The 26,053-nt window shown below is 51.1% G+C and overlaps 2 protein-coding genes across 5 annotated transcripts in view; one reads left to right on the top strand and one right to left on the bottom strand.

Moving 5' to 3' along the window:
* The window catches only part of ANTXR1 (ANTXR cell adhesion molecule 1), a 72,977-nt gene extending 61,112 nt beyond the window's left edge, over positions 1-11,865 (top strand). Inside the window, exon 18 of the mRNA XM_088179909.1 lies at positions 7,505-11,865. Coding sequence (XP_088036035.1) covers positions 7,505-7,768 — 264 coding nt within the window. The 3' untranslated portion in view covers positions 7,769-11,865. The remainder of the gene's footprint in view (positions 1-7,504) is intronic.
* A 6,619-nt stretch (positions 11,866-18,484) lies between these two features.
* Positions 18,485-26,053, bottom strand: part of GFPT1 (glutamine--fructose-6-phosphate transaminase 1) — a 32,884-nt gene continuing 25,315 nt past the window's right edge. For 2 of the 4 annotated variants that reach the window (XM_088179906.1, XM_088179907.1), the window contains exon 19: positions 18,485-18,955. In XM_088179906.1, coding sequence (XP_088036032.1) covers positions 18,926-18,955 — 30 coding nt within the window. In that variant the 3' untranslated portion in view covers positions 18,485-18,925. Of the gene's footprint in view, positions 18,956-22,029; positions 25,858-26,053 lie in introns of those variants that run through there. The other 2 variants (XM_088179905.1, XM_014891379.2) reach the window with 1 other exon arrangement.

Below are 26,053 nucleotides of genomic sequence, written 5' to 3'. Positions count from 1 at the left end.
AGGATATTCTGTGATTCTGTGATTTTCCTTCATTGAATTCCCATCATGGTGGAAAATGTCAGTTAGATTAATGTCTTATGCAGTCAGTCACACACCCCTGACATGAATCAACAAAGAGCTTGGAGTTGTTTCAGGAATATATTTGTCCCAAAGTGTAAGTAACTGCAGCACTGTGAAGGCTTCAAGAAACTCAACTGCACATGAAAAATGTAATTTTCTGCTAGAGAATCACAGGCCTGTAGCATTTGGTTCCTCATGAGCATTTTTATCGAATACAAGACCTCTTTGTGAATTGAAAGGTTTAATATTTTATTCCTTCCCAGGGAAGATTTGTTAAAATGGCTTCACTGATTCTGATTTTGGGAAGAAAAGTTGGGAATGCTCCAGGCTTAGAGCTGCTGGAATACCTGTTCATCTTCAGGTGACTCCTTTGTTTAGGCACTCACTCACTTGTTTGAGTTCTCAGCTTGGTTTTGCCTGTGCTCTTGGGGGTGACCTCCCCTGGGAGTTATGTCACTGCTCTGGGGTAAACACAAACAGCTCACTAAAACCTGCCAGTGGTTACCAGCAAGGGCTTTGATGTCCTCTAACACACCATTATTCACAGAGGCCAAACACTCAAGCTCATAGTTTTGTTGGCACAGAGGAAAATCTTGCAGAATGACCTGCAAGTGCTTCATATCTACCCAGGGAGGTGCCCAAAAAAAGGAGTCACCTGAAGAGGAGCAGGTATTCCAGAGCTGCAGGTGGATTTCTGAACAAACATCTCTGAGTTATCCAGCAACAAACCAGCAGCTCCACAGTGCCAGCCTGGACAAGCTGCCAGCCAGGGGCATGCCCTGGGGGTGAGAAAACCAGGGCTGAGCAGAGCATCCCTCAGGAACCAGAAGGTTCCACAGCAGCTCCAGAAGGAGCCAGCAGATCAAATGTGGAACCTTCTCAGGCTGGAGAAACACTGAAACCCTTGCATGCAATATGTGTGGCTAGTAAAGAGGAGCTTGGGGCTTGCACACAGGAGCCTCTGGCCATATGATATTCCTGAGAGCTGCAAGGAGGAGCTGTTTTGATAACAGTCTGCACCTCCCGCTTTCTCCTCTCTTTCCTGGAGAAAAGGAAACAGATTTCAGACTCAGTGCTGTCGAATGGGCTCCTTAATTTGCCCACTGATCAAGATAAAAAAGTGAAGCCAGATGAAAAATAACTGAAAGGCATCTCTGTTTGTTTTGAAGCCTGGAAAGGAGTTGGACTGAGTCCCAGGGTTACATCACTTTCATATATAAGCAATCCTTTGCTGTAATCAGTGACTTTATCCCCTCCAGCACTCGAACTGAGCTGTTCAGAAGATTCTTTTCGTGGAACAAAGCAGGGGTTCCACCTCTAGTCCTGAGCTGAGTAATTGCTGCTGTTTATCTGCTGCAGCTTCCAGGGATCCCTGGGACTGTCCGGAAAGATGAGCCCTGCCCTGAGGGTCACATCGGTGTGGGAGCAGACCCTGCTGCAAGGGCAGTGCTGACACAGCTCGTGCACATGGCAGAACGTGGGGCTGGAGATTCCAGTCCTCTCCTGCTCCCTGTCCCCTCGGGCTGTCCCTGTTCATGTTCATGTCTCCAGTGAAGTGGGGGGGTTCCTGGTCCTGGGGCTGCTCCCTCCCTGAAGCAGGAATGCCTGGGCAGGGCAGGACCCAGGTGAGGTGGGATCCCAACCCTCTCCAGCTGCCACGAGGGAAGGGATCCCTGCCCAGAGCCTCCTGCACAGCCCCGTTGTCCCCAGAGCAGCAGGACACGGACACTGCCCCTGGCAGCCCCTGGCTGCCCCAGCAGGAACAAAGCAGGAGCAAACCTTGCTCTGGGGTGCAGGAGGCTTTTAACAACTCCTCTCCCAGCCCAGAGCAAAATGGAAAATTCAGGGATGCTCAAGACCTGTTTTGAGGTGCACCCAGAGAGGCTGAGATGCACAAAAAGATGATGAAATTCTGTTTTTTTGGAGTCAGACCTGGGGGTAGGGGCTCTGAGGTTACCAGCAGACACAGATGGTTCCAATAAGGCAAGGAAGTGAGATCACATGGGATTCCTGTGGTCTTCTCACATTTTCAAGAGACTAGGTTTGCATTCTTGTCAGCATTAATGAGGTTATTTTTCTATTGGAAACATCATCAGAAAGAGGTGATGTAAATATATATAGATTTTTTTTTAGAGTACTTTATCACTTTTTAATGGAATACAGGAACCCTTATTTGTGCAAATTGCTCACAGGACCCAAACAATTCATGTTTCTCTGAAGTGCCACTTGCACTTCCTTGGTAAATGTTGTTCTGTCAGGAATTTATGAGATTATCAAAATGTGTTTCAAGCTCAGACTTGTCCAGGAACTGCTCAATCAGGGAGCAAACTGTGTTTTAATTTGTTATTGCATTGCATTAATTGCATTTTAATTTTGTGCTTGAATAGGTGAATATAGATACTGAAGGGTATAAAGAGAGGAAAGGTATAACAAAGCCGTGTGGAATCATGTGTAAAGATGTATGCTGCCCAGATTAATGAAGATTCAGGGAAAAGAGCTTTTTTTTGGAAGTTTACTGGTGGAATCACACCACGGTGGGCGCACAGTAAAATTTCCTTCTCTGTCCTTTCTTGTTTCTTTGAATAACCTTTAAACTGCTGCAATAATGGGGAGTTTCAGAGAGGGATTAGCACTGGCTGCTGTACCACCTGAGGAATTTGGATGTCTCTTTATTTCTGGCAAATTCAAACCCTTAGAAAACCATATCTCCTTTCCTTGGCTTTCCCTGTCTGCTGGAGAATGCTGTGTGCTTGCAAAGACCAGTCTGGGAAATAACTCCTTGTCTCTCACTTCCCACACAGTGCTGAAAGGCAAGGAAATTAAATGTGGAAATCTGCAAAGATTGGGACAGTGCTGCCTCCCTCCCTGGGGGGGTGTATTCCTGTGCTCCAGGTGTCAGCTCAAACCAAACCCAGCGTGCCAGGAGCTGCCCAGGTGTAAATCAAACCAGGAATTCAGGCAAGGGGGAAGAGAAAATGTGGGCAGCTGCAGGGAGAACCACTGTGGTGGTACTAATCCATCTGAACTCTAAACAGGGGATCTGTGAGACCAGCTGGAATGTTCTGTTAATGTAGTTCAAATCCTCCCCTAACCACAAGGAACAGTTTTTCTTGCTAGCTCATTTTCCCATCCACAGCTCCCAAAGAGGAAATTAGCAGGAAATTCTTCCCTAGGAGGGTGGGAAGGGGCTGGGATGGAATTCCCAGAGAAGCTGTGGCTGCCCTTGAATCCCTAGCAATGTCCCAGGCCAGGCTGGACAGGGTTTGGAGCAGCCTGGGACAGTGGGAGGCGTCCCTGTCATGGCATGGGTGGTACTGGATGGGCTTTAAGGTCTTTGCAACTCATCCCAACTGTGAAGAGTTCTCTGAAACCATGGAATGTGTTTTATTATTGAGTAGCCACAGGGAAGGGTTATGTGTGCATGGCCAGGTAGTGCTGATGGATGAGGAACATCACAAAGCACACAAGCAAAACCTGTCATCCTGGAAAATCCCCTGGCTCCTGCCTTATTTTGAATTAGGAGCCTATTGTAGAGATTAAAAAATTTGGATATAAGGTAATTTTCTGATTTCAGTGTCATGAATGTAAACCTCCTGAAACAAAGAACAAGAAACCAGGAGATAGGATTTCAAATCCCCTTGGTTTAAACAGCAGACACGGTCCCTTTTCAGAGCTGAGAGTAAAACCAGCTGTGCAGCCCCCAGGTCACCCTTACACATGTCCCTGGGAGGATTCTTGTCCCTGAAGACCCAAAGCCACCCAGGCACCAAGAAGGAGCTGCTGTTTAACCCATCCTTACATCCCAGCTCACAGATTTCTCCTGACAGGCAGCAGAGCCTGAGAAGAAAATCATAACCTTTCCACACATTCTGCTGCAGTGTGGTTTTCCATTAACAGCCATGGAAAAGTTAACCTAAACATTAGCTCTTTTTCCTGGAACTAACAGCTCCAAAGCCAAAAGCCTGGACTCTGCTCCTGCAGAGTGCTTGGGGCTGGGGGAACAGAGCAGAGCTGGCCCTTGAGCTTCTGAGGCAGCTCCTAAAGGGTCCAGTCAAATCTGATCCAGGGCAGGATTTATTCCAGACAGAATTAAAAGTTATGCCTTTAATACTGATGTCAGAAGCCGAGGCAAACCCAGCACCAGGGACTGTGGGGATGGGAATTATTCCTCACCAAACACTGTGGGAATTATTCCTTACCAAACACTGTGGGAGTTATTCCTTACCAAACACTGTAGGACAATACTCAGTGGGCAGTAATTCCCACTCCTTGAGCCATCAGCACTGCTCAGGGTGATTGTCCTGACTCATGGAAGGTGAGAACACCCATCGAGCTCCATTCTCACCTTCACATCATGGAAAATCCTGTCCTGAATCCTGCCCTGTCCTCTTTGACCAAGCTAGGCAGGGAAATGGGTTCATTCCCTGTCTCCTGGATGTTCTGCCACCATCTTCCACTTCCATCCTATCTTAATTTGGATGCCTAAATGAGGTGATGAACCTTGAAGGAGAGCCAGGAGGAGCTGGTAGCTGGGGGCTCATGGAATCAGTCATGGGAAGTTCCCTGCCTGGGGAGATCCTGCACTCCTCTTGCCTGTAGTACCTCAGATTTTGGTGAAAGACCAAACTCAGACCCTCCTGTTTGGCATCCAGACCCCAAAGCTGCTCAAGGCATTTGGGGTCATTTATTTAGAGAGTGTGTTACTGCTTTCCCAGCTTGTGCTGTGTGTGGGATGAACAGAGCTGCCCTGGCAGCAGGAGCTGTCAAACCCTGCAGGGTGGGGGACGAGCAGCCTGCTCTTCCTCCAGAGCAAGCAGAGCTGGCCATGGAGCAGCTCAGGGATGCTGATGTTTTCTTCTCCTGCTGCAGTCAGGGGTGCAAAGCCCAGCTGTGGCTCAGGGTCCCCTTTGGCTGAGTGCAGGTGAGAAAACACACCTCTGGCCACGAGTCCAGTGTGAGCTGGGTCCTCCAGAGCTCCTGGGTCAGTTTGAGCTCACACTCTGCCACAGCACAACCTCTGCACCTTTGCATCCTGCTTTAATATCCAGATTTTGCTTAAAGGAGCTCTCTCCCTCCTGGGCCTTCTTTGCATTTGTGCCCAGGGCAGCAGTTAAAGATTTTCTGTCCCTCCTGTGCAAGGGAACAGTAATTTGTTTCCTGGACATCCCCTTGCCATTCAGTCTGACAGTTCTCCTCCCCGAGGAGCTGTTGGCTTCCCCATCTCCTCCGAGGCAGCGGAGCTGCCAAAGTCCATCCCAGCCCATCTGGACTGAAAACTCTGGCACTCTGCCCCCTCTGCTCGGGTGAGAGCCCTGGAACACAAGAACTGCCTGGCTCTGGCAGCTCCGTGCAGGGAGGAGGAGGAGGCTGGGCTGTGTCTCTGCCTTCCTCACGTGCTGGGTGCCCTGCACTGACCAGGGCATGGAGAGAAGGAGCTGCCAGCCCAGGGCACAGGGAGAAGGAGCTGCCAGCCAACTCCTGCCAGCCCAGCTGGCTCGGGCACAGGAGGAGCGGGGTGAGCTGATGGAGCTCACTGCAGGGTGAAGGAGCTCTGAACTCTAATTTAGAGCAGGGGACAGCACAGGGCAGTGGGGCAGAGGGAGCTGATGGTCACTGGCTGCTGAGCCAGCTCTGGCTGTCACATCTGTGCAGGCTGTTCCTGCATCTGTGAGCACTAGAAGGCTTTTAGTCCTCAAGCCCTGCCCCAGCCCCAAATTCAGGGATTCCTGAGCTTCAGTGCATCCTCCTGAATGCTCTCAGGGCAGTGTTCAGTTCCATTTGGATCAGCAGCTCCATAACCTCACTCTTGGAGCATCCAGACAGAACATCTCTCCACACAAAAACAACTGCAGCTATTTGTTCTCTGGCCTAGATTTCTGACTGCTGCTTTTTGTTCAGGTTTATTTTATCCTCAGCATACATAAAGAAAACAAAACTAGTGCAAATAATAGTCTGAAGCAACTTGAGTTGCGTGGCAGGGGATGTGGCACTGGAACAAGGAAAACATTCTTGTGGGGGTTTTTTTCTGAGCAGAACTGGTTAATCTCAGGTTCAGACTTTGCCTCACTCAGCAGGCCTGTCCCACAGTATTTACTTAAAATCTCAGCAGAGTGCATTAAAAGAACGTTAGAGGTGAGGCAGGAGCTCAGGAGAGCACAAAGGGCTGGGTGCAGTGGGATGGGGCAGTGTGGGGCTCACTCTGCTCAGCTGGGGCTGCTCCACAGCATCTCTCTCCAGGAACCCTTTTCCTCTGCTGAACGGCCTCAGTTCCTCCACATCCACATCTGGCAGAGCTTTTGGAGAGGAGCTGTCTGGGCATCTCTGTGTCCCTTGCACACCAGCGGCTCCCATCCCTGCCAAATCCTTCCAGCACCTTCCTTTTCCTGGGTGCTCCCTGCATTTGTGCCCAGGCTAGGGACAGCAGGGATGCAGAACTGTGCAGGGGATTAAAAATCTTACCCCAACAAATCTGCTCCAGCCCACAGGGGCTCAGTGCTCCATCTGGCGTTTTTTCACCAGGAAAAACATTTACTTTGGGAGAGGAAAGAGTAAAACAGAAAATAAGCTCATGTTCACCAATCCAAAAATAAGGAATGGATTCAGAAATCCTCTAGTGCCTTTTTGGATGATTTCATATCTAAAAGAATGAATCCATAATACAGTAATGCTGATTCTGACATTTGAGTATTTACAGTGGGATTTTTTGCAGGTGGAACTTGTGAGAAAAAAAAAAAAAAGAATAGCTCAGAGGGCAAAGGTTTTGTTTAAAACTGTACAACAAACTGTAGCTTAGCACCAAAGAGCAAGAAAAGCAGTTTGTTGGCTTCTTATGAGCACTGGGATATCAAGACATCCTGATGAGGAATGGATGCATTTCAGGAAAAATTCTGAGCAAGAAAATGTCTTAGTTAAACAAACCTTCCCTTTTGCCTGGTAAATGCTTGGAAAGGGACAGAAAGGCCAGGTGTTTGATGGAGAGAGAGGCTCCAAAGGGGCAAATCACAGATTTTGTGCTGCTGGAAGTTTAAAACTGAGGTGTGGGAAGAGGCATGTGTGGAGGCAGGAGCCACGGGTCGTGCTGTGACTCCAGCTCTGGGACATGAGGAGGAAGGACAGGATGGGGAGAATGACCTTGGGCTGATGGAGGGAGGTTTGTATTCAATATTGAGAGGAAATTCTTTACTCAGAGTATGGGGAGACCCTGGCACAGGGTGCCCAGAGGAGCTGTGCCTGCTCCATCCCTGGCAGTGCCCCAGGCCAGGCTGGACGGGGCTTGGTGCAGCCTGGGATGGTGGAAGGTGTCCCTGGCATGGCAGGGTGGGGTGGGAAGGTCTCTGAGGTCCCATGGTGGTGGCCAGGGGTGGCACAGGGTGGTCTGTGAGGTCCATCCCATGGTGACAAGGCCTCTCCCACTAACTCTGCTCCTCCTCCTGTTCCATTCCAGGGCCGCTGCATCAACTTCACCCGGGTGAAGAACACGGAGACCCCCCCCAAATACCCCCTCAACAACTCGTACCCCTCTGCCCCCCCACCAGCGCCCATCTACACCCCCCCACCCCCCGCCCCCATCTACACCCCGCCTCCCCCCAGCTCCCCCCACGCCCCCTCCCCCTCCTCCACGCTGCCCCCCCTGCCCCCCCCGCCTCAGGCCCCCCCCCCCAGCCGGGCCCCCCCCCCCTCCCGGCCCCCCCCCCGGCCCACGGCCTAAGGGGCTCCCCCCCCTCCTCCAGAGGTGGCCAGGGGCTCCCTCAGCAGTACTGTACCACTGTACCCCCCAGCTGGGGCCGGGCCCTGCCATGGGTGACAGCAGCACCAGCGACCCTGCAGGCGTCTCCTCCTTTCATTGCTTTCCTCTCTTGAACCCCCTGAGCATCAGTGCCACAAAACTCTCCAAGCAAGAAAAGCCCAGAAGAGCTCCAGGTCCATCCCAGAGAGGCTGTGCCACCCCTTGGTCCCTGACACCTCCCTGTGCCCCAGCACCGTGAGCCCAGCACTGGAAAACGGGAATGGGGAACTGGAGCGAGCTCTGCCAAGGAAATCTCCTGGGCCAGGACTGCACAGGACTCCTGCCAGTGCAGAACCCAGCCAGCGACCTGGGGACACCTGCACATGGCACAGGGACAGGGACAGCCCCTCCCTGCCAGCTGCCAGGCAGCAGTGGCACCAGCACCTCTGCAGACCCAGAACCACCAGCCTGGGCAGCACTGGGACAGGCAGGGTGTCACCCAGCAGGCACTGCCAGCCTAAGGTGGGGTCATCCTGAGGGGATGGGGAGGACCTAAGGTGGGGTGGGGAGGGTTAGGGTGGGGTGGAGTGGAGGGTGTTGGTTTGTGGAGGTTGGTTTGTGGATGTTTGGTTTGTGTTTTTAGGAAACAGTATCTCTAGGAAATCGGGGTTCAGGGGAAAATCAACCCCGTCCCTGAGGACAAGGAATAATCAAGGACAGGTCAGCCTTCGGTGTTCCCAGAGGGACAGAGGAGGAATTAACCGTGGAGGAGTTTGGGAAAGGTGTGGTCGACAGAAGAGTCTTGGCATTGGGTTTAGGCAACTCTGTCCATCTAGCCCATCACTCCATGGTTCTGCAGTGTAATTTAATGCTGGTTTCCAATTCAAAGAGAAAGACTCCGAATGTAAACCAGAGGTTTGGCGTCTTGAGTTCCCTGAATCCAGTCTGCTTGGGCTCCTTGTTGCTGTCAGTTTGAGAAGGTTGCCACTGATGCATCCCTGTTTTTCTGTAAATTGAATTATTTCGCCTTAAAAATGTTTCCATGTGGATTTTTCTGGTTTTTTTTTGTTTCCCTTTCCTAAACAAGTAGCAGCTGCCTCCCCAGCTCTGAGTGAAGAAGAGCCAGTGTCCTTACTCACTTTTGTCAGCTCTCAACAGCATCACTCCTATTAGCAGTATTGACTGAGGCCAGCCCCCCGAGTGGGGCTCAGTCTGCCAAGAAATGCACTGGCTGCATTTCTCCTGCTTCCTCCTCACCTTCAGGACACCCCCAGCACACCCCAGAGCATCTCCTGCGCACTCCGGTATCCTACAGGCACCCTGAGCACCTGCCTGCAGCCCAGGGCAGAGCCAGGGGAGACCCCTCAGCCAGAGCTCCCTGATTGACCCTCGGGATCAGTTCTCACAAAACTCTCTCTGGAAATCTCTCAGGAGAGAAACCACCTTTGTAGCTGCAGTTCTTTCAATAGCAAAGGGTTCTCATCTCATTTTTTAGCAGATAAATGCTTTGCCAAGTACTTTCTTCAGTGCTTTTGGAAATACCAGTTCTAGCTTTTTTAGCAAAACAAGGGAAAAAACAGAAAAAAATCTCAAGGAGGGAAGGGAAGGGAGGAAAGAGACTCAGTGGAGACCTGCCCTGGGGCCCTTTGGGCAAGGACAGCAGGGAACCCTTGGCACGAGGCTCTGGGTGCCTCCCTCCCTCCCTGTGCTGGGTCAGGGTCAGCTCTTAGGTGAGAGAAATCCGTCAGTCCTGAGGAGCTGGCACTGAGCCCAGGCCGAGGCTGTGCTCCCCTCTGATCCCCCACTGTTCTGTCTGCAGGCAGCACAGAGCAGTCCCTGACCCCCAGCAAATCCCCCGTGTGCTGCTCCCTCATCCCAGTTGTACCAGTCAGAGCCAGGGCTGGTTCCACAGGAGGACACAGCGTGGGAGGGGAAGCTCTGACACCCCCATGGATGGATCTGGACAGGCAAAGAGTTCCTGGCTTTGCTCTGCTCTGGTCTGCTCTGGTCCAATCCAGTCTGGTCTGGTCTGGTCTGGTCTGGTTTTGTCTGGTCTGGTCTGGTCTGGTTTGGTCTGGTCTGGTCTGGTCTGGTCTGGTCTGGTCTGGTCGGGTCTGGTCTGGTCTGGTCTGGTTTGGTCTGGTCTGGTTTGGTTTCATGATGGAAAGTGTGAAAACTGGGAGTGGTTTAACACAGGACCCACGTCTCCAACAGATCCTCAGCATTTCAGAAATGTTTGGGAAGGAAATTGATTTTCGGCAATACAGCATTGAGAATTTTAGTTTTTTAATCGTCTGTTAGCCAACGAGTTGGTTAATGGGTTAATTAACCAATAAATCTACTTCTTGGGGGGAAAATAAAAGCAGTGTATTTTCCATGACGTTTTTGTAGATGTACATAGAAATTCTCATTCTCCCCAAACCAAGGAAAAAAAACAAACCCTGCAGATTTTAAGAGGCAAAATAAAGCCTAGATCAGGCTAGAAAAATCAAGATTTTCAAATGCTCCCCTTGTAATCATCCAGTTTAAGAATAAAAATCAAGCTCCAAATTTTTTGTTGTACATATTGTTGCTGCATGCTTACCATATGTTAGATGGAAGCATTTCCTATCCATTGTGGATAAAAGAACATTTTTCAAGTTGTAGTAAATTATTATAAAGCCAATGACATTTCATGGCATGTTACCGTATCAAGCTGTGCTTGTTGTATTTGTTCTTTATGGTTGTATTGCTTTTTTTTTTTTATAAGTGTACAAATATTTCCTGTAGTGACGAGCACCTGTTTGACATGGCATTAATTGGCCACCATGGCACTGCAGCTCCAGGCCACCCATCCATTAGCAAAGGGATTTTTGCACATGGATCTGGGTGGAGCTCCTGAAAAAAACTCCACGCAGCTCTGCAGAGGGTCTGCTTTGGTGACCCTTCCTAATGCTCCCACAAAAATTAGAGCATGTCTGGTGGTGAATTTTGTACCTGGTTTGTATTTAGGAAGGAATCTTTGCCTGGGAGGGTGGAGAGGGGCTGGGATGGAATTCCCAGAGGAGCTGTGGCTGTCCCTGGATCCCTGGGAATGTCCCAGGCCAGGCTGGAGCCCCCTGGGACAGTGGGAGGTGTCCCTGCCATGGCAGGGGTGGCACTGGATGGGGTTTAAGGTCCCCTCCAATCCAAACCATTCTGGGGTCCTGTGATTTAGGACCAACCGAAATCTGGCTGCAGAAATGATTCCCAAAAGCACCTCACGTGCCTTCAAAAGCCACACTCCCTTTATGCTGACCCTAAAGATTAATTTAGGAACTTAATGGAAGGCCATTGAGAGTGAAAACTTGGTCCTGAATTCAAACCAGGTCCCACTGACAATTAATGCCATGGAAATGAGGTCGAATTAGCTGGAGCACCACCCAGTGCTCTGTGGTGCCCTCTGTACTCTGTCTATGAACCTTTCCTAGTCCACACCAGCCAGCCTTTCATGGAATGTTCATCCAAAAGGAGCTGAGTGATGCCACAGCTGCTGTGCCACCCCAGAGACCCCAGCTGGTGTCAGCAGCAGGTACCAGGTGTCTGATGGCACCAAACAAACCATCAGCTTTTCTTCTGCACTTTGATGCCTCCCCTTGTCTCTCATTCATTCATTCAAAACTCTCTGTCAGTGCCTGGCAGCCTCCAAGGGTTGAGCCTTTGACAAAGGTTCAGGTTCTGTTTTGTTTTGTTTTATTTTACTTGCCCAGTGTTACCAAGTGCTGCTGGCATGAACTGTGTGGTTATCTGAATTCTCTCCCTGCTCCCTGGTGTGTGAAGGCATCTTCTGTCACTGTTCATTTTGGGGAAGGGGCCTGTCTGGCTCTGAGGGCTCTGGCAAGTTTTGGGGGTACCAAATTGAGCCCATTGCCCAGTTTGTGGTGCTGGTGCAGGGGAGGAGCAGAGCAGTCCCTGTGTTGATGTTGAATTCCGTGCTGTGAGCTCAGCCAGTGCTGTGCAGTGATGTTTTACTCCCTCTGTTTGTTGCATGTGTCATTTGTTAAATCCAGTCATTACTCTTGCTGACCTTGATGTTATTATTAAAGAACTACACAAATCTCTGGTGGGCTCTGAGCAATTCCTTGTCGAGGCAAAGCAAATCCTGGGCAACAGATTCTCACAAACTGTTTTTTCATTATCCTGGGGAACTCAGACCTGGTGGTTTTCTTCCCAACAGCCTAGAGCACTCCTGACACAAAAGCTGTTTCCTTTGGGATGTGACAGAGCCTGAACTGTCCATTCCTCCCCAAATCTGCCATTCACACAAAATGGCTCAGGAACCTTTATCAAAGGCACCTTTAACAGGGCACAGCCACTACCAGGAATAACCAAACTTAACTTAACCAAACTTAACCAGCTCATCTGGATTTCGATGCAGTTGTTTTGATACTCCACAAAGAAGAGCATGAAGAAATTCAGCCTCTGGCCCTGGGTCCCAAGCACACAGAGCCAGGCTTTACCTGAAAAGCTGAGCTGGCAGTTCCCTCAGCACACCAGACCCTGCAAGTCTGGGCTCAGCCTGCTTCTGTCTTGCTGTGTTTTGTTTAAACCAAGCTTGGACGTGGTAAATGCAGCGAGGAAGTCACAATGCTCAGCAGGTCCTGCTGTCACTCAGACTCTTTTTTTAAAAGGTGTTTTTTAAATGGAGACTCAAGGAAAATCACAGTTGCTTTGCTCAGAAGAGGTCAGGGAAAAAAAAACAAGTTAAACCTGACTTAGCCTGACCTCAGAAGAAAGGATGTAAAGCTGCTTTGATGGAAGCTCTGGGTCAGTCAGGGCAGGAAAATGGCAGCACAGCTGTGCTGAAAGAACCATCGCTGCCCTGGGCAGAAAAACCCAGGAGAACATGGGGACCTGGGCAGGCTGGCTTGAATTTCCAGCAGCTCCATCCCCAGTGGCCAGGAACCCCTCTGCCCCCGAGCCCCAGGGAGCCCCACAGTGTTGCCACCAGGCCAGAGCAGGGCAGATTTCCCAGACAAAAGGGTTATTTTGGAGCAAAGTGTCCCCAGAGCACCAGGAGCACACGAGCCGGGGTCATTGCCAGCAGCTGCACCCAGTGAGCCCCGTGGGAGCAGGGCTGGGCTCCCAGTCTGGGCTGATGGGGGCACTGGGGGCTCAGGGAGGGCTTTGGGGTGGCACAGAGCTCTGGGAGCAGCTCCTCTTTGGAGCAGGGAACTGGGGAAGACCAGGATAGGGCTGGGCCAGCTGCAAGGAGCCCAAATGGGGAGTCCTGGCAGGGATTTCTCTTCATTTTCGGCTGCTCTGTCCTGGCTTTGTCCCTCTGGACACACAATTCCAGCCCAGGGAGCCCAGCTGGGGCCAGGGAGCAGCAGTGGCTGGGTCTGGGGGCTGTTCCCAGGGCTCTCCCTGCAGGTGGATCCTGCTTGTTCCCCATCTGCCCTGGGAAACCTGAGGAGTTCCTTTCTTGGCAGGGAGAGAAATTGATTTTTTTTCTCCCTAAATTTGGCAGAGAAAGCCTGGTCTGAGTCATAGATAAGGGTTTGTGTGGAGCTGATGGAAATGCCAGGGGGACTCAGTCAGAGCATCCCCTCTACTGCTGGAGAGTGTAATGCATCTTTTTATTTCAGAAACAGCTATAAAATAACTTGTAAAAATAATATGAACTGTAAAATAAATCATCCTGGATGCAGACAGTGGCTGAAAGTCACATCGCCAGAAATTCTAGATTGAGTACTTTTTAACAGTTAAATGTTTTGCAGGGCCCTTCCTGGTAGTGTGGGAAGGAAAAATCTATTGGAAAGGTGCAGACCATGAGGGGAAATGCTTTCTCATCCACAAGGTCAGTGCAGTTTTTCCCCTGAAATGAGGTGTCCCTGATGGTGGAAGACTTGTCCTCTCCACCCAGGGGACATCCTGGCTCGTGCTGGATGTGGCCAGAGCTGAGCAGGGAATTCTGTAGGAATTAAATCGTGGGGCCTTTTCCAGAGCTGGAGAAATTAACAGGGATGAAGAAACTGTAGCGTGCAAAAATACCACAGGGAGTGGAAAACTGAACTTGGCAATGAGGTAACTCCTACTCGCAAGAAAAGCTGGGGATTTCTAAATTCCACTTTCCATCCCCACTTCAAATCTTCCCTGGCATCTCCTCTGGGTTTGAGAGACTTCAGCTGCCTGCAGAAGATGCTTTGTGCTTGTCCCCTGCTGCCCATGAGCCCCTGTGGTCAGCGTGGGCTCACCAGGGTGTGGGAATTCTTCCTCCAGGTATTCCTGGTATTCCTTACTCCATGGAAGGTCTCTGGGAAAGGAAAAGCCAGGCAGGAGCAGAGGATGTCTGCATTCCTCCAGTCTGCTCCTGCTGACATGTGAGATGTGAGCACCTCTGGCCTTGGCAAGCTCTGCCTGCCTGTCAGCATTCCCACGGAATATCCCACAGAGTATCCATGGCTGGGACCTGTGGGGGCAAACCTGGAGCTGTTGCTTCTGGGAAAGTGAGAATTTTGTCCTCTGCAATGCCTGGGGTCAGACAGAATGAAAATTTCTGTGCATTGCAGATGCTCCAGGGCCTGAGGAGAAGGCTGGGATCGATTCCCAGGTTTTATTTAAGGCATGGGCACCTATGAGCCCCTAAATACCTTAAATAAAAAGATGCAAGGATGAAACACCTGGAAATACCCTCCCCACGTGCAGTGCCTCCCCCTCCCTGCTCCTCTAACCACAGCAACAGCAGATATGGAAAAACAACACCAGGAATGAATGGTGGAATTTTTAGCTGTGTCCAGGGCAAGGAAGCCAGCCCAGACTGCAGGGGCAGCATTCCATGGACTGCCAGAGCTGATCCCACTGGACACAATTGGGAACTCCTGTTTTGGTGTGAATTTTACAGCTGTAAACTTTTCTGGGGGCAGGATGAGTGTCTGGGGGTGTGCCACAGCCTGTCATGGAAACTGGAGAGATTTCCATCTGCTGAAAACGAATTGAAATAATTGCAGTAGCATCAGACATGTTCTTGTTTGTTTTTTTAAGCAGTCCAGCTCAGAAGATCAAATCCTGAAGTCATCCTCACTTGTCTGCCTCTGCCTGTCCCTGTCTGGGGAGGGGTCAGGGTGGCTTGGTCCAGGCTGCTCCCCCAGCCTGAGATAATCCAGCAAAAATAATCCACTTGCAAAATGAAATAAGTCTGTTTTTTCATTAAAGAACCATGTGGAGGTAAATAACCTGTCCAATAAGGGTGAAAGAGGGAGCTGCTGGCAGAGCTGTGACTTGTGTCCTGGGTGCTCCTGTGCCAGCAGCTCCTCCCCAGACATGACAGCAAACCCTTGCTTGCTCCTCTGCAGCTGTAGGAGAATCTTGTGAGATGCTTTTTTGGAGACTGAGGAAATTTGCATTGACCCAGATAACACAGAGAAATGCAGTTTTAATTCCTGGCTGTGGCAGTGGGTGAACTGAGGGTACATGTGACACCCTCAGTCATCAGAGGCTAAAAAAAGACCCAAGAAAAGTGTTCAGCAATTTTGTCCTTGGTCCCTCTGGCTTTACACGTGGTTCTGCTACTGCTCCCTGTGGGCTGGCACAACTGAATAATTCTGGGGGCTTTTTGATGAAGAAACCCAGGATTAACTCCTGTTAGCAGATTCCTAGTCCTTTAAACATCCAGATGTTCTCTAGAGTAGGCAGGGGAAGGTTTAGGTATCGCTGCAAATCTGGAGGTGACTCTGTTTGTCTGAGGTCAGTTTCCCTCCTGGTTCATCATCCCCCAGGTTCCTGCAGCACCAGAGGGGTCCTGGTCCCCATCTGTGCCCTTTTCCAGCCCAGATTTCCCTGCTTGGTGGATTTGCCATTCCAGGGGGGTCTGTCCCTCCCTGGCAGCTCCTGCCTGTCCTGAGGAGCAGCAGGAGCTGTGCTGGGGACAGCTGCTGGGGCATCCTGCCCTCCGTGCTCTGCAGGGAGGTTTTGTGGATCAGGACTCACTTTTACCCCATCCAAGGGATTTTTGACTGCAGCAGTTTGGCTGGCTCAGGCACGGGCTGAGCCAAGTGTGGGACCACCCAGGCCACCAGCTTCATCCACTGGGGCACATTTTTACATTCCCACAATACCAAATTAAATAAATAAGAAACAGGCCCCAATGCAAGGGAGAACAAAGAAGGCACAGACTGCTGGAGAACAGCCAGAGAATCCCTTGGTTCAGCGGGATGAACACAGATCTTTGTGGAGCTGCAGGTAGGGATCGTTGGCTTAAGGGATTTTGGATCACTCGAGGTTGGCAGGCAGGGTCATGCAGCCCATAAACAATTCCCAGCTTTTGTTTAGGATGGAGACCATAAACAATTCCCAGTGAATCCAAACCCGGGTGTGGAGAAGGAGTTCTGACACCTCTGAGCTCTCACAGCAGAACAGCTCCAGAACCAGCTTGAGGAGGGGAAATCACAGAAATCACTGCTGGGGTTGCCAGGGAGGGAGGAAACTTCCTGGCCCTGGGGGTGGGACACGAGGGACACCGGGGATACTGGGGACAGGGGACATGAGGGACACAGGGACAGGACATGTGACACGGGGGATATGTGACATGAGGGACACAGGGGACACGAGTGACACGAGGGGCACAAGGGACACAGGGGACGTGTGAAATGAGGGACACGAGGGACAGGAGGGACAGGAGGGACACAGGGACATGTGGCACAGGTGGCACTGCTGGGGTGTGCAGGGAAGAGCTTCTGAGCTCCTGCTGGGAGAGTCAAGTCACCGCCTGTCACGTCTCCAGGTCTGCTGGGTATTTAAGGGAGGAGAGTGCTGAGTCCCCAGAGGAAACATTTTCGTTTCCAAACGAGGTAATTCAGATCTAGGCTTTAAACAAGGGAGCTTTCTTGGTTATATTTGCTAGAAAACAACAACAGCAAATTACTTATCTGAAAAGAATATTTACTGACAACTGTGGTCTGGCCAAAACTGAAAAATAAACCATTTTTTTCTCCCTCCTCTCTGCCCGCTTTTTTTTCCCTTTCTTTTTACCAGAGGCCTTTTTAAGGTCTAATGTATTTTTCGAGCTGACAACTGTTACTTTATGCTCTGCTGCAGACATCGAAAGCATCTTGGCAGGGTCACATTTACAGGCAGCCTCACAGACCCCTTCTCCAGAGGCCTGGATGGGTGCTCATGGCTGGAGGCTGGGGGTGGTTTCCTGAGAGTTTCCTCCCCAGTTATCCCAGTGCCAACTGGGGACATCCCTGCAGTGATGGGCTCCTCCTGCAAGGCTCTGCTCCTTGGTGCCTCCCTGCTGCAGACAAACCCCAACAGCAGCTAAAGGAGTTCAGTGCAGTCCTCTGGAATAATTCTGAGCTAAAGAAACAGAGAAGGGGTCTGAGCTCATTTGGGGTGGTTTCAGCAGCGTCAGGGAAGTCCCTGGGATGTTCCTTTTCCTGTGGTCCCTGCTGTGCTTGGAGAAAATCCCTTTGGGTTCCAGTGGGTTCCAACTCCTCCTGGGCTGAGCTGGCTTGCTCAGACCTGGGAGAGAGGGGACAGGGCTGTGACAATGGGACCCTGGGGCACCCCTCCTGTGGAGGGGACAGAGCAGGGGACTGGTCGTGTCCTTCACCCTTCCGTGGAATCCTTTCCCCTCCTCTTCCCATCTATTTCCTGTCTAGAAATTCCTGACTGCTGCTTCCCTGCCTCTCTGCTGCTGCTGGAATGTGATTTAATCGCAGTGAAGTCCGCGGGGAGACAGCGAGGCAGCATCATCTGCACTGGGGATGTCTGCGTGTCTGTCTGTGTGTCTGTCTGTGTCTGCCTGTCTGTCTGTCTGTCTGTCTGCAGCCAGCTCGGTGATAAATCTCCGCACTGCAGCCTCAGGATGTTGTTTTGGGCTGGGTTTGCTCCCTCCTCCCCGCTCTGTGCAGCAGGGAAGGGAGGCCTGAGCCGTGGGATTCCGCCGGATCCCAGAGCTGCTCCCCCTGCCCCAGGGAGCTGCAGGAGCTGCAGGAGCTCGGGGGTCTCTGGCCCAGGCAGGAGGGGGATGCTGGCTCAGTTTGCATTTCCCCCAGAGCTGCTCCAGGCTGCAGCAGGAGCAGGAGGGGCTGGGCCAGCCTGGGACACTGCCCTGCTTTGCCTTTGTGCAAGAGCATCAAAGCTTTTCCCAGCATTGCTCTGTCAGTCCAATTAGGGCTGGTGCAGCCTGGAACACTTTTGCTCTGTATTAATTTTTCAAATGCACTTCCATCAGAGGAGCTGATTCATGCTGGGCTCCTCAGCTTTGGAGAGCACCAAAGCTCTGCTCACCAAAGGTCTGCTCACCAAAGCTCTGCTCCTCTGCTTCCCACATGGGCTTGGGGTGTCCTGATCTAATCCTGTGGAAGGTTTTCTCTATTCCCAGAAGCTTGCTATGTAGATCTCAGCAGGCTTTTGGGCTGGGATGGAGTGTTTGTGGCTAACTGGGGTGTTGAACAAAGTGCAGGACTGTCCAGCCAGGCTCTTGTGACAAAGCCACCCCCAGGACTGAGGGCCCAGCCCTCAGCTCAGTCTGAAGGAGACAAAAGGGGGGAAATTTGGGTCCAAGCCCTCAGAACTGTCACTGAGCAGGGAAAGGGGCAGCAGGGAGGGGTGGTGAGCTTGGCTTTGTTCCCTGGGCTGCAGAAGCCAAGGAGGGAAGGAACCATCCAAGAAGAGACAAACAGCCATTTCTAAAGCAAAGCACTCCACTTTTGGCAATTGCTCTAAAAAACAAGATCATCTTTGGAGATTTTTATTGTTTAAAACCTACAAACAGGACAAGAACTCCAGTGCTAAACACAGCCAGTGAGCAGAGTAGCCTATGAGTGCATCACCTCCCCAGGGGGAGCTCTGGGCTTTGTTCAGTGCTACTCACATTTGGGGTGCTGGGCTGGGCTGTGGAGCAGAGGGGGCCTGGGGGGGTCTGAGCTGAGCCAGGGGTGCTGTCACCCTTGGGCTGGTGTCACCCTGGGCATTGTGTCATCTTTGGGGGTGGCATCACCTCAGTGCCAATGTCACCTTTGGGCTGGTGTCACCTTTGGGATGGTGTCACCCCTGGGCTGGTGTCACCCCTGGGCCAGTGTCACCCCAGGCAGGGTCTGGCTGTCCCCGCTCACCCCTGGCTCCTGCTCCTCGTGGCCCTCGGTTGCTGCAGCAGCTCTGGGGCAGGGCTGGTGCTCAGTCTCTGGAAGCAGCGATGCGATCGACCTGCAAAAGGGACAGCAGCCATAAAAACAACAGCCCTGGGACAGGGAATGATCCACCTGAACAGAGACATAAAAAACAACAGTGCCCGCCTGGCTTGGCTGGGGTCCTGTGGGGACATCCTGGAGTTACTTCATCCATCCACTGAGGCACTCCATACATTCAAGACTTCAGGCTCTGCCTGAGCATTCCTGAGGGCCTGAGAGAGGGGATGTGGCTGTGCCAGTCTCAGGTGGAGAGGAGGAGGATGAGCACGGCCATCCTGTGTCAGCAAGGGCTGTCCCACGTTCCCTGGCTCACAGAAACCTGTCCCTCCTCTTGCTTTGGCCCAATGGGAATTTTTCCTGCGTGCTTCCTTCCCAGCTTTGTGCAATTATGGAATCCCCCCTGAATTCCAGCGGGTGATGGCTGCAGGGTTTTGTGTCTGCAGGGAGTTTGGGGTCCCCCCTGGGTGTGGACAGCCTGTCCTGGTGTGGGACACGTGTGCCTGCATCTCCCTCAGGCAGGGCCAGCTGGGGCTGTCTGGGCAGAGCAGAATTCTCATGGTCAGCAGTTCCAGGTCTGGAGAAAGGAGCTGCTGCAGGAAATGGCAGCAGGAATGTGAGTCCCTGCCACAGCTCAGAGTGGCCCTGACCACAGGGGCCGCTCTGTCTGTGCTGGCCTCGTGCTGGAGAGGAGCTTTTGTGGCTCCAGGCTTTTCCCACCATCCATGCACTGGTGGGAAGATGGCTTTGGTCACACAGCCAACTCCAGGCACATCCCCGGGGTTTGCCAATGTCCCCCCGGGAATGTCCTGGCAGAGGATGCCAGAGGAGCCGGCTGGGAGCTCGGGAACAGGTCCTGGGGACAGCAGGGACAGGAGAGGCAGCCAATCCTTCCTCCCAGGGACTCCCTGCTGGGGACAGGAGAGTCTGTGCACCCCTGCAGCACCTGCCTGTCCCCTGCCCTGCCCTGCTGGGGACACCGAGCTGTGCAAGCAGAGCTGGACTGTCCCCTCTAGCCAGCAGGCTCCAGCCATCCCCTCCCTGGGACAGGGAATGCTGGAGAGAGGGAATGGAGGGGCTGGGAGGGAATGGGGGAGCTGGGAGGGAATGGAGGAGCTGGAAATACCCAGCTGCTCCCCTGCAGGTTTGCTGATCGTTGCTCTTTGGTGCAGCTGAGGTTTGCCTGTGCAGGTAATTTGGTAATTTGATAATTTTGTCCTGAACAAGGAGCTTGGGTGACCTCCCCCCAGTCTGGCCAGGCCTTCCATGCTGGCCCCATCCTACACATGGTCCCAGTGCCCTGGGCTAACTCAGGGCTGCAGCGTCACCATCAGTGTCTCAGTCTTCCTGGGCTCGCTGCCTTGCAGCTTCCTGGGTCCCTGCACCGCCTGTTTGTTTCAGCTCGTTTCCATAGGAATTTGTAAGGACCGTGGGAACATATTTTATCTGACCTAAACAACGAAGAATGAGCCTGAGGAGGGGGAAGGAGTCACGTCCTGTCTGATTTGTGGGTCTGATTTTCCTGGGGGGCTGGGTAAACCTCCTCAGCACTAAATGGACCATCCTGGTGAGGCAGCTTTTCTTCCATCAAGTGCTATATTCCAATCATTGGATAAATGCATGGGAACAGGTCAGGAATGGCCTCTTTTGAAGCACATGGTGGTTTTAGGGCCAGGCTTGCAGGAACAGCTCTTCTGCTGGGCTGGAGCTGAGGAGGCTGTGCCTGTCCAGGAGCTGTGGCTGTGCAGGTCCATCCACGTCTGGCTGTGCCACCAGAGCAGGACCAGAGGGTTTGGGCAAAGGACAGTGCTGCCCGTCTCCTGGAGTGCACCGGGCTGTGCAGTGCTCAACTGCAACTGGCCAGGATACCCCACCGAGGTGAACTCCCATCCCTGTGCAGCATTTTTCCTTGTTTCCCAGGATGTCCTCTCAGCTGCCACTAAAGCTGAGGCCCTTAAAGCCTCAGGGGGCTGATGCTGTGAGAGCTGAGGGGCTGCTCTGGCCCTGGGGATGCTGCTCTGGCCCCAGGGATGGTTCTTGGGGGCTGCTGAGAGCACCCAGGGCTCAGGAGCCACAGCTCCCCAGGTCAGGGATGCTACTCCCAAGAGCCTCCCAGTGTCTTCTGCTCCTCCCTGTGCACAGGAGGGTGGCTCTGTTACCTGCTGTGTCCTCACCCCACGGGCTGGCTGTGGCTATGCCTTTCTGGGGAGGGCAATTAGCAATATTATTGCAACTAGCAATAGCTTTTACCTGTCCAGGACAAGGAACAGAACAGGTGCTGCTTCTCCACCATTCTGGAGCAGTCAATATAATGTCATTTATTCAAACCAAATGCTTGTGCCTGTCTGGAAGTCTCCCTTGGTTTCTGGTTTCTTGAAGGGTTTCTGTGCAGAGTCCTGCTCACACCTTCCCCTGTGCTCCCATGGCCATGCTGCAAGTTCCAAGCCCTGGAGAGGAGCCCGGGGACCTTTCAGTGCTGGTTCTTGTATAGAGAAGGTCTTTGAGAGAAGCCTGAGCTGCTGCCTTTGTGTAAGAAAATAAAGGCCGGAGTTTGATACTGCTGCCCTGGAGGTGAAGATCCCCGAGGAAATGAATCCAAGAGGAGAAGGGTGGAATTCCCTCAAAAGCCAGGCAGGTGTTTTAGCCCTGAGCCCCCAGCACTGCTCTGACCTGACCCTCGTGGTCCCAACTCAGCCTCACCCACACAGGGCTCCTCCTTGGAAAAGAAGCTGAATTTCAGCAGCTGTGGAATGTGGGTTACACTCACTGAGCACGGGTCACGTATGAGCTGTGCTGACTGCAGCTGTCTCTGTGGTGATTAAAAAAAGGTAATTCAATAAGAATTAAGATACAGAAACAGTTCTGCCTTAGGGGGATTTCACAGGCTTTCTTGTAGAGAGGAAAAAATCCCAGTTAGGAAAGGGCAGGTGAAACACGAGAAATGAAATACAGGCTGAACCTCTGATATGAAAACAGCCTTGCTGGTCAGGATAGGGCCGAGTTAAGCCCTGAGGTTTTCTGCTTTGTACATCCAGCCCTTAACTTCCACAGGGGTTACCTCTGTTCTCAATGGATTTAACTAAAGACCAGTAATTCCATTTGTTCAATGTAGGGCACTTGATTTTATTCAAAGGGTGAGATACAAAAAAAGTAAGCAAAGAGACAAAACCCAAATTATAGAACACTACAGACAAAAGTAAGACATCTTCTGCACACAGTACACAACAGAAACACGGTACAGTCTGGTCCCCACAACCCAAGCCAGCTGGAGCTGTACAGCAGAGGCAGAGAATCTACAAGGGAGGAAACGTGGGTTTGCCACTCAAATGTCTATTTACAGAAATTGAATTGAAGGCAAAGAGTTTTCTTTCCTTTTTTTTTTTTAACCCAAATACTTCTGTTTCTTCTTCTTCTTCCTGTTTCTGGTGAGGAGGAAGGACTCCATGCTATGAGGCAAGTTTGGTACATTCAGGTAGGATCTAAAATTAGCCACAGCTAAACACTGACCTGTTACTTAAGCTAATTTCAGTCCCTCCCTCCATCCAATACAGCCACAGGCACTTGCTCATGGCATCAAGGACTCCTAGGGACAGCCAGGGAGGGGAAAGGCCCAGTTCTGCACTGGTGTGGGTCTGATTTGTGCCTTTAGAGGCTTCACTCTGCTGCTCAAGCAGACCTTTGTGTCTGGGCTGGGCTTAAAGCTCCAGACTGAGGGTTCTGTGTGGGGCCCACAAGCTCCATCCCACGTGGCTGGGAAAGGCTCTGGGTGGTGTTTTGGCTCTCTCAGCAAAGGGGATTGAGCCTGTTACCCAACACAGGCTGTGCAGGCAGCTTTTTGGGCAGAAGTGTCTCCCCACCTCACACAGGAGATGGCCCTGCCCAGGGACAGCCCCAGGCACTGATGGGCTCTCGGTAAGAACGTGCACAGAGTGCTGGCTGTGACAAATCTGAGAGAAAACTGCCCACAGCCCTTCTGCAGCAGACCCAGGGGGAAAAAAAAACTTTTCTGGCTGCAGCATATTCCATGTGCAGCTTAATTTCCATGTGTGTGGAATCTGTCTGAAAACTGCCAAGCAGAAACATGTGCTGAGCTGGAAGCTCTCTGGTTTTGGTTTAATTACCAAATCAATTACTCCCCAAGACCTCAGGGCTTCCCTCTGAGTCTCTGCAGGTAAGGAACAGAGTTACTCACAACAAAATAAACTGTGGCCAAAGTGGGCAGGAATAACAGCTGCTATTCCAAATGGCAAAGGCCTTGATTTGTATTTTGTATTTAACTGTGGTTCAATTTTAGAGACCGGGCTACTGAATTTTACAACACCTCAGTGAGGAAGGAGAGAATTTCACTGGCTCAGTAAGCAAAACATTCATTTGGGAGAGCAGAAGACTGACTGGCTGTTAATAAATACCACGAGACATCCTAAAAGTTTTCTAAGGAAAAGAGAAACATCGTCTGTTCATTGAAATGCAACACGTGGACAAAATGAGGTAAGGAAAGCTAAAAGGAGTCCTTTGTACATTCTCACTTCACGCTGCATGGCAACAACAACAACAAGGAGATGCTTAACAGGTTCCCTGACACACTCAGCAGAGGAATTCTTCATACAGGTGTGCTCCAGAGCATCCTTTGGGACTGAGCCTACAGCACCCACCACCCTTACTGCAACAGCTCTGAGCCCTCAGTTTTGGCAGGCAGAGTTTGACAGCCAGGCAGGAGGAGAGGGTGGGCACTGCCTGCTCCCCTGACCCATCAATGCCTCCAGCTACAAGGAACAAGGATTTGTCTGGCACAGGACAAAAGCCAGAGATCTCAGCATGACCCCTACAGCTCCACTGTCACACTGGACATTTCTAACTCACACTCCTGCTCTTTGGTCCTCTTGGTACATAATTTCCACCAACGTGTAACAGCCTGCACTACCAAACTTCTACTGAGCAGCAGCTTGTGTTCATAGGGGTGCCTGTCCCCCTGCCCAGGGCAGCCCTCTTTGCAAGGCAGGGTAAAAGCAATGCTGGCTGCAGGTGCAGGAAAAGGGCCTCAAATCATTCCCTTGTGGGGCTGCTTCACATGAGATCCCATTCTGAGAACAAAGGATGGGACACTGCACATCCTGTGCCAGGGGTAGCCAGCCTGGACCAAGCACTGCATAGATCCTCTAAAGCAAGCTAGGAGGAGGAGGAGGAGGAAGAGGAGGAGGAGCTGTCCCCACCTGTGAGCATTGCACAGCCTTGTTTTTTCCCTAAGGACAATTATCATCCTCCAGTGAAGCAGGGAGGGCTACAGGTCATGTTTAGGCAGAGGCACAGCTGTCACAGGGCAGTGCCTCACACACAGCATTTGCTGAACTAAAATGCAGCATTTACCACTTTGTTCTTAAACAGACACTGGCAGCACAATGTGTTCATAAATTAATAGTCAGAATATGACAGATTAAGAAACACATACACTGGCTTTGAGAAGCTGCTTCCAGGCACACAGCATTTCATTTTCATAACGAAACTGAGCCTTGAGCTGACACTGCATTGAAGTGGAAGAGTCCCTGTGGGTTGAGACTAAGCAGAATTGCCACAGAGTCTTTGGGAATACCTTACCAGGGCAGCCATGGACCAGCCTGGGTGACTGGGTCACCCTGTGCCAGGGGAACTGGGGTTGGCAGGACACTGGGCAGTCCCCAAGCACTGCATTGACTAAAGCCTTTTTTCAGGGGCAGTAAATGACCTGGAATATTCACCAGAACCATTTTATACCTTGTGGCATGGTTTTTCAGTGCCTGTGTAAAACTAATTCAAAACCCAGCAAGATGGGAGGAAGTTCACCTTTTCACATTAGGAAATACATAATAACTGCCCTTTGATGACTCTGAAAGTCAGGTTTTGAGCCCTGAATATACATTTTCTGTGTCATTTTTTATTATCTTCAAGCTTCTTATAGAAATATTACTAAGGTATTTATTTCTGTCGTGTTTATGGAGCCTTTTACCCCCTTTAGGTCTGTCACACAGCTGGGTCACCCAGGTGTGTCACACAGCTGGGTCACCCAGGTGTGCTCACAGTGCCCCTCAGTTCAAGGGGAAAATCCTCAGCAGAGGAAGATTTCCACTTGTTTTAAGAAGGCCCAGGCAGCCCCCAGGAGCAGCAGGCAGCAGCTCTGAGTGAGCTCTGGACTCTCCTCCTTGCCCTCAGCCCCACTGGGCAGCCAGAGCTCCCAGTCCCACTGGCCATGCTGGGGCACATGGTGCCATGGCCACTGTGGCTATGAGATTGTCACTTGCTCTGTTTTTGGCATAGATAAAACCCCCCTGGAGCAGCTCTTGGCACGTTCACCAGGTACCCAGAGGAAGAGGCTGTGCCAGCTCAGCTGAATTCGCTTTTGCATCTGAGGCAGGAATTTACCCCAAAGGCTTGTCTACAGTTTCATCCACTGGTAAAATAGCTACACAAGCATGACTAGTACCAGCTCTTGTTCCAGTTGTATGTCCTGGTGTCTGCTTCACTGACTGAGAGCATGACAGGGCATTGATTAATTCCTTCAGAGGTTTCTCATCAGTGACTGGAATGAGCCACATTGGGTAAGAGACAATGACATCAGCTCAGAGTAAAGTGGAGGGCCCCTTACCTAGAAGACTCAGCAATCTTTAAGGAAAACGATTTAACATCTTTCATGGAAGTCTACTGATCAAAAAAACCCAGAGCTATTGACATAGCATGTGGAATCAATTGGACAATCACTAATGTAATGGAATTATGGTGTTCTTATACACAAACAACGATTTACCAAAATAAGATTTACCTAGGGGGCTTTAAAATCGAGTTATTTTGGTACCAAAAAAAGTCTTTCATTTAATTCCCCTTTGCCCCTATGATTCAGATGATCTTTCACTCTACAGTTACGGACTTGGCCAGATTTCTTGGAAAATCAACCTGCAGAGAGGGAGGAGAAAGAACAGGCTTGTGAGTATTTACACACATTGTTTGTTTGTGTATAACTTTGTAACGTGTGGAATGTCTATCCTGTGTTTCAACTGAAAACAATCCAACATATTCTCACGTCAATTTAGGCCAATCAGTGCAGAAAAAAGGCCACAACTTTAATTACAACTCCTTACAACTGCTCTGC

Source organism: Sturnus vulgaris, chromosome 28, assembly GCF_052056855.1.
Source record: "Sturnus vulgaris isolate bStuVul1 chromosome 28, bStuVul1.hap1, whole genome shotgun sequence".
Classification (NCBI taxonomy): Eukaryota; Metazoa; Chordata; class Aves; order Passeriformes; family Sturnidae; genus Sturnus; species Sturnus vulgaris.
Note: the sequence above shows the minus strand (reverse complement) of the source record. Positions and strands in the feature narration are given on the sequence as shown.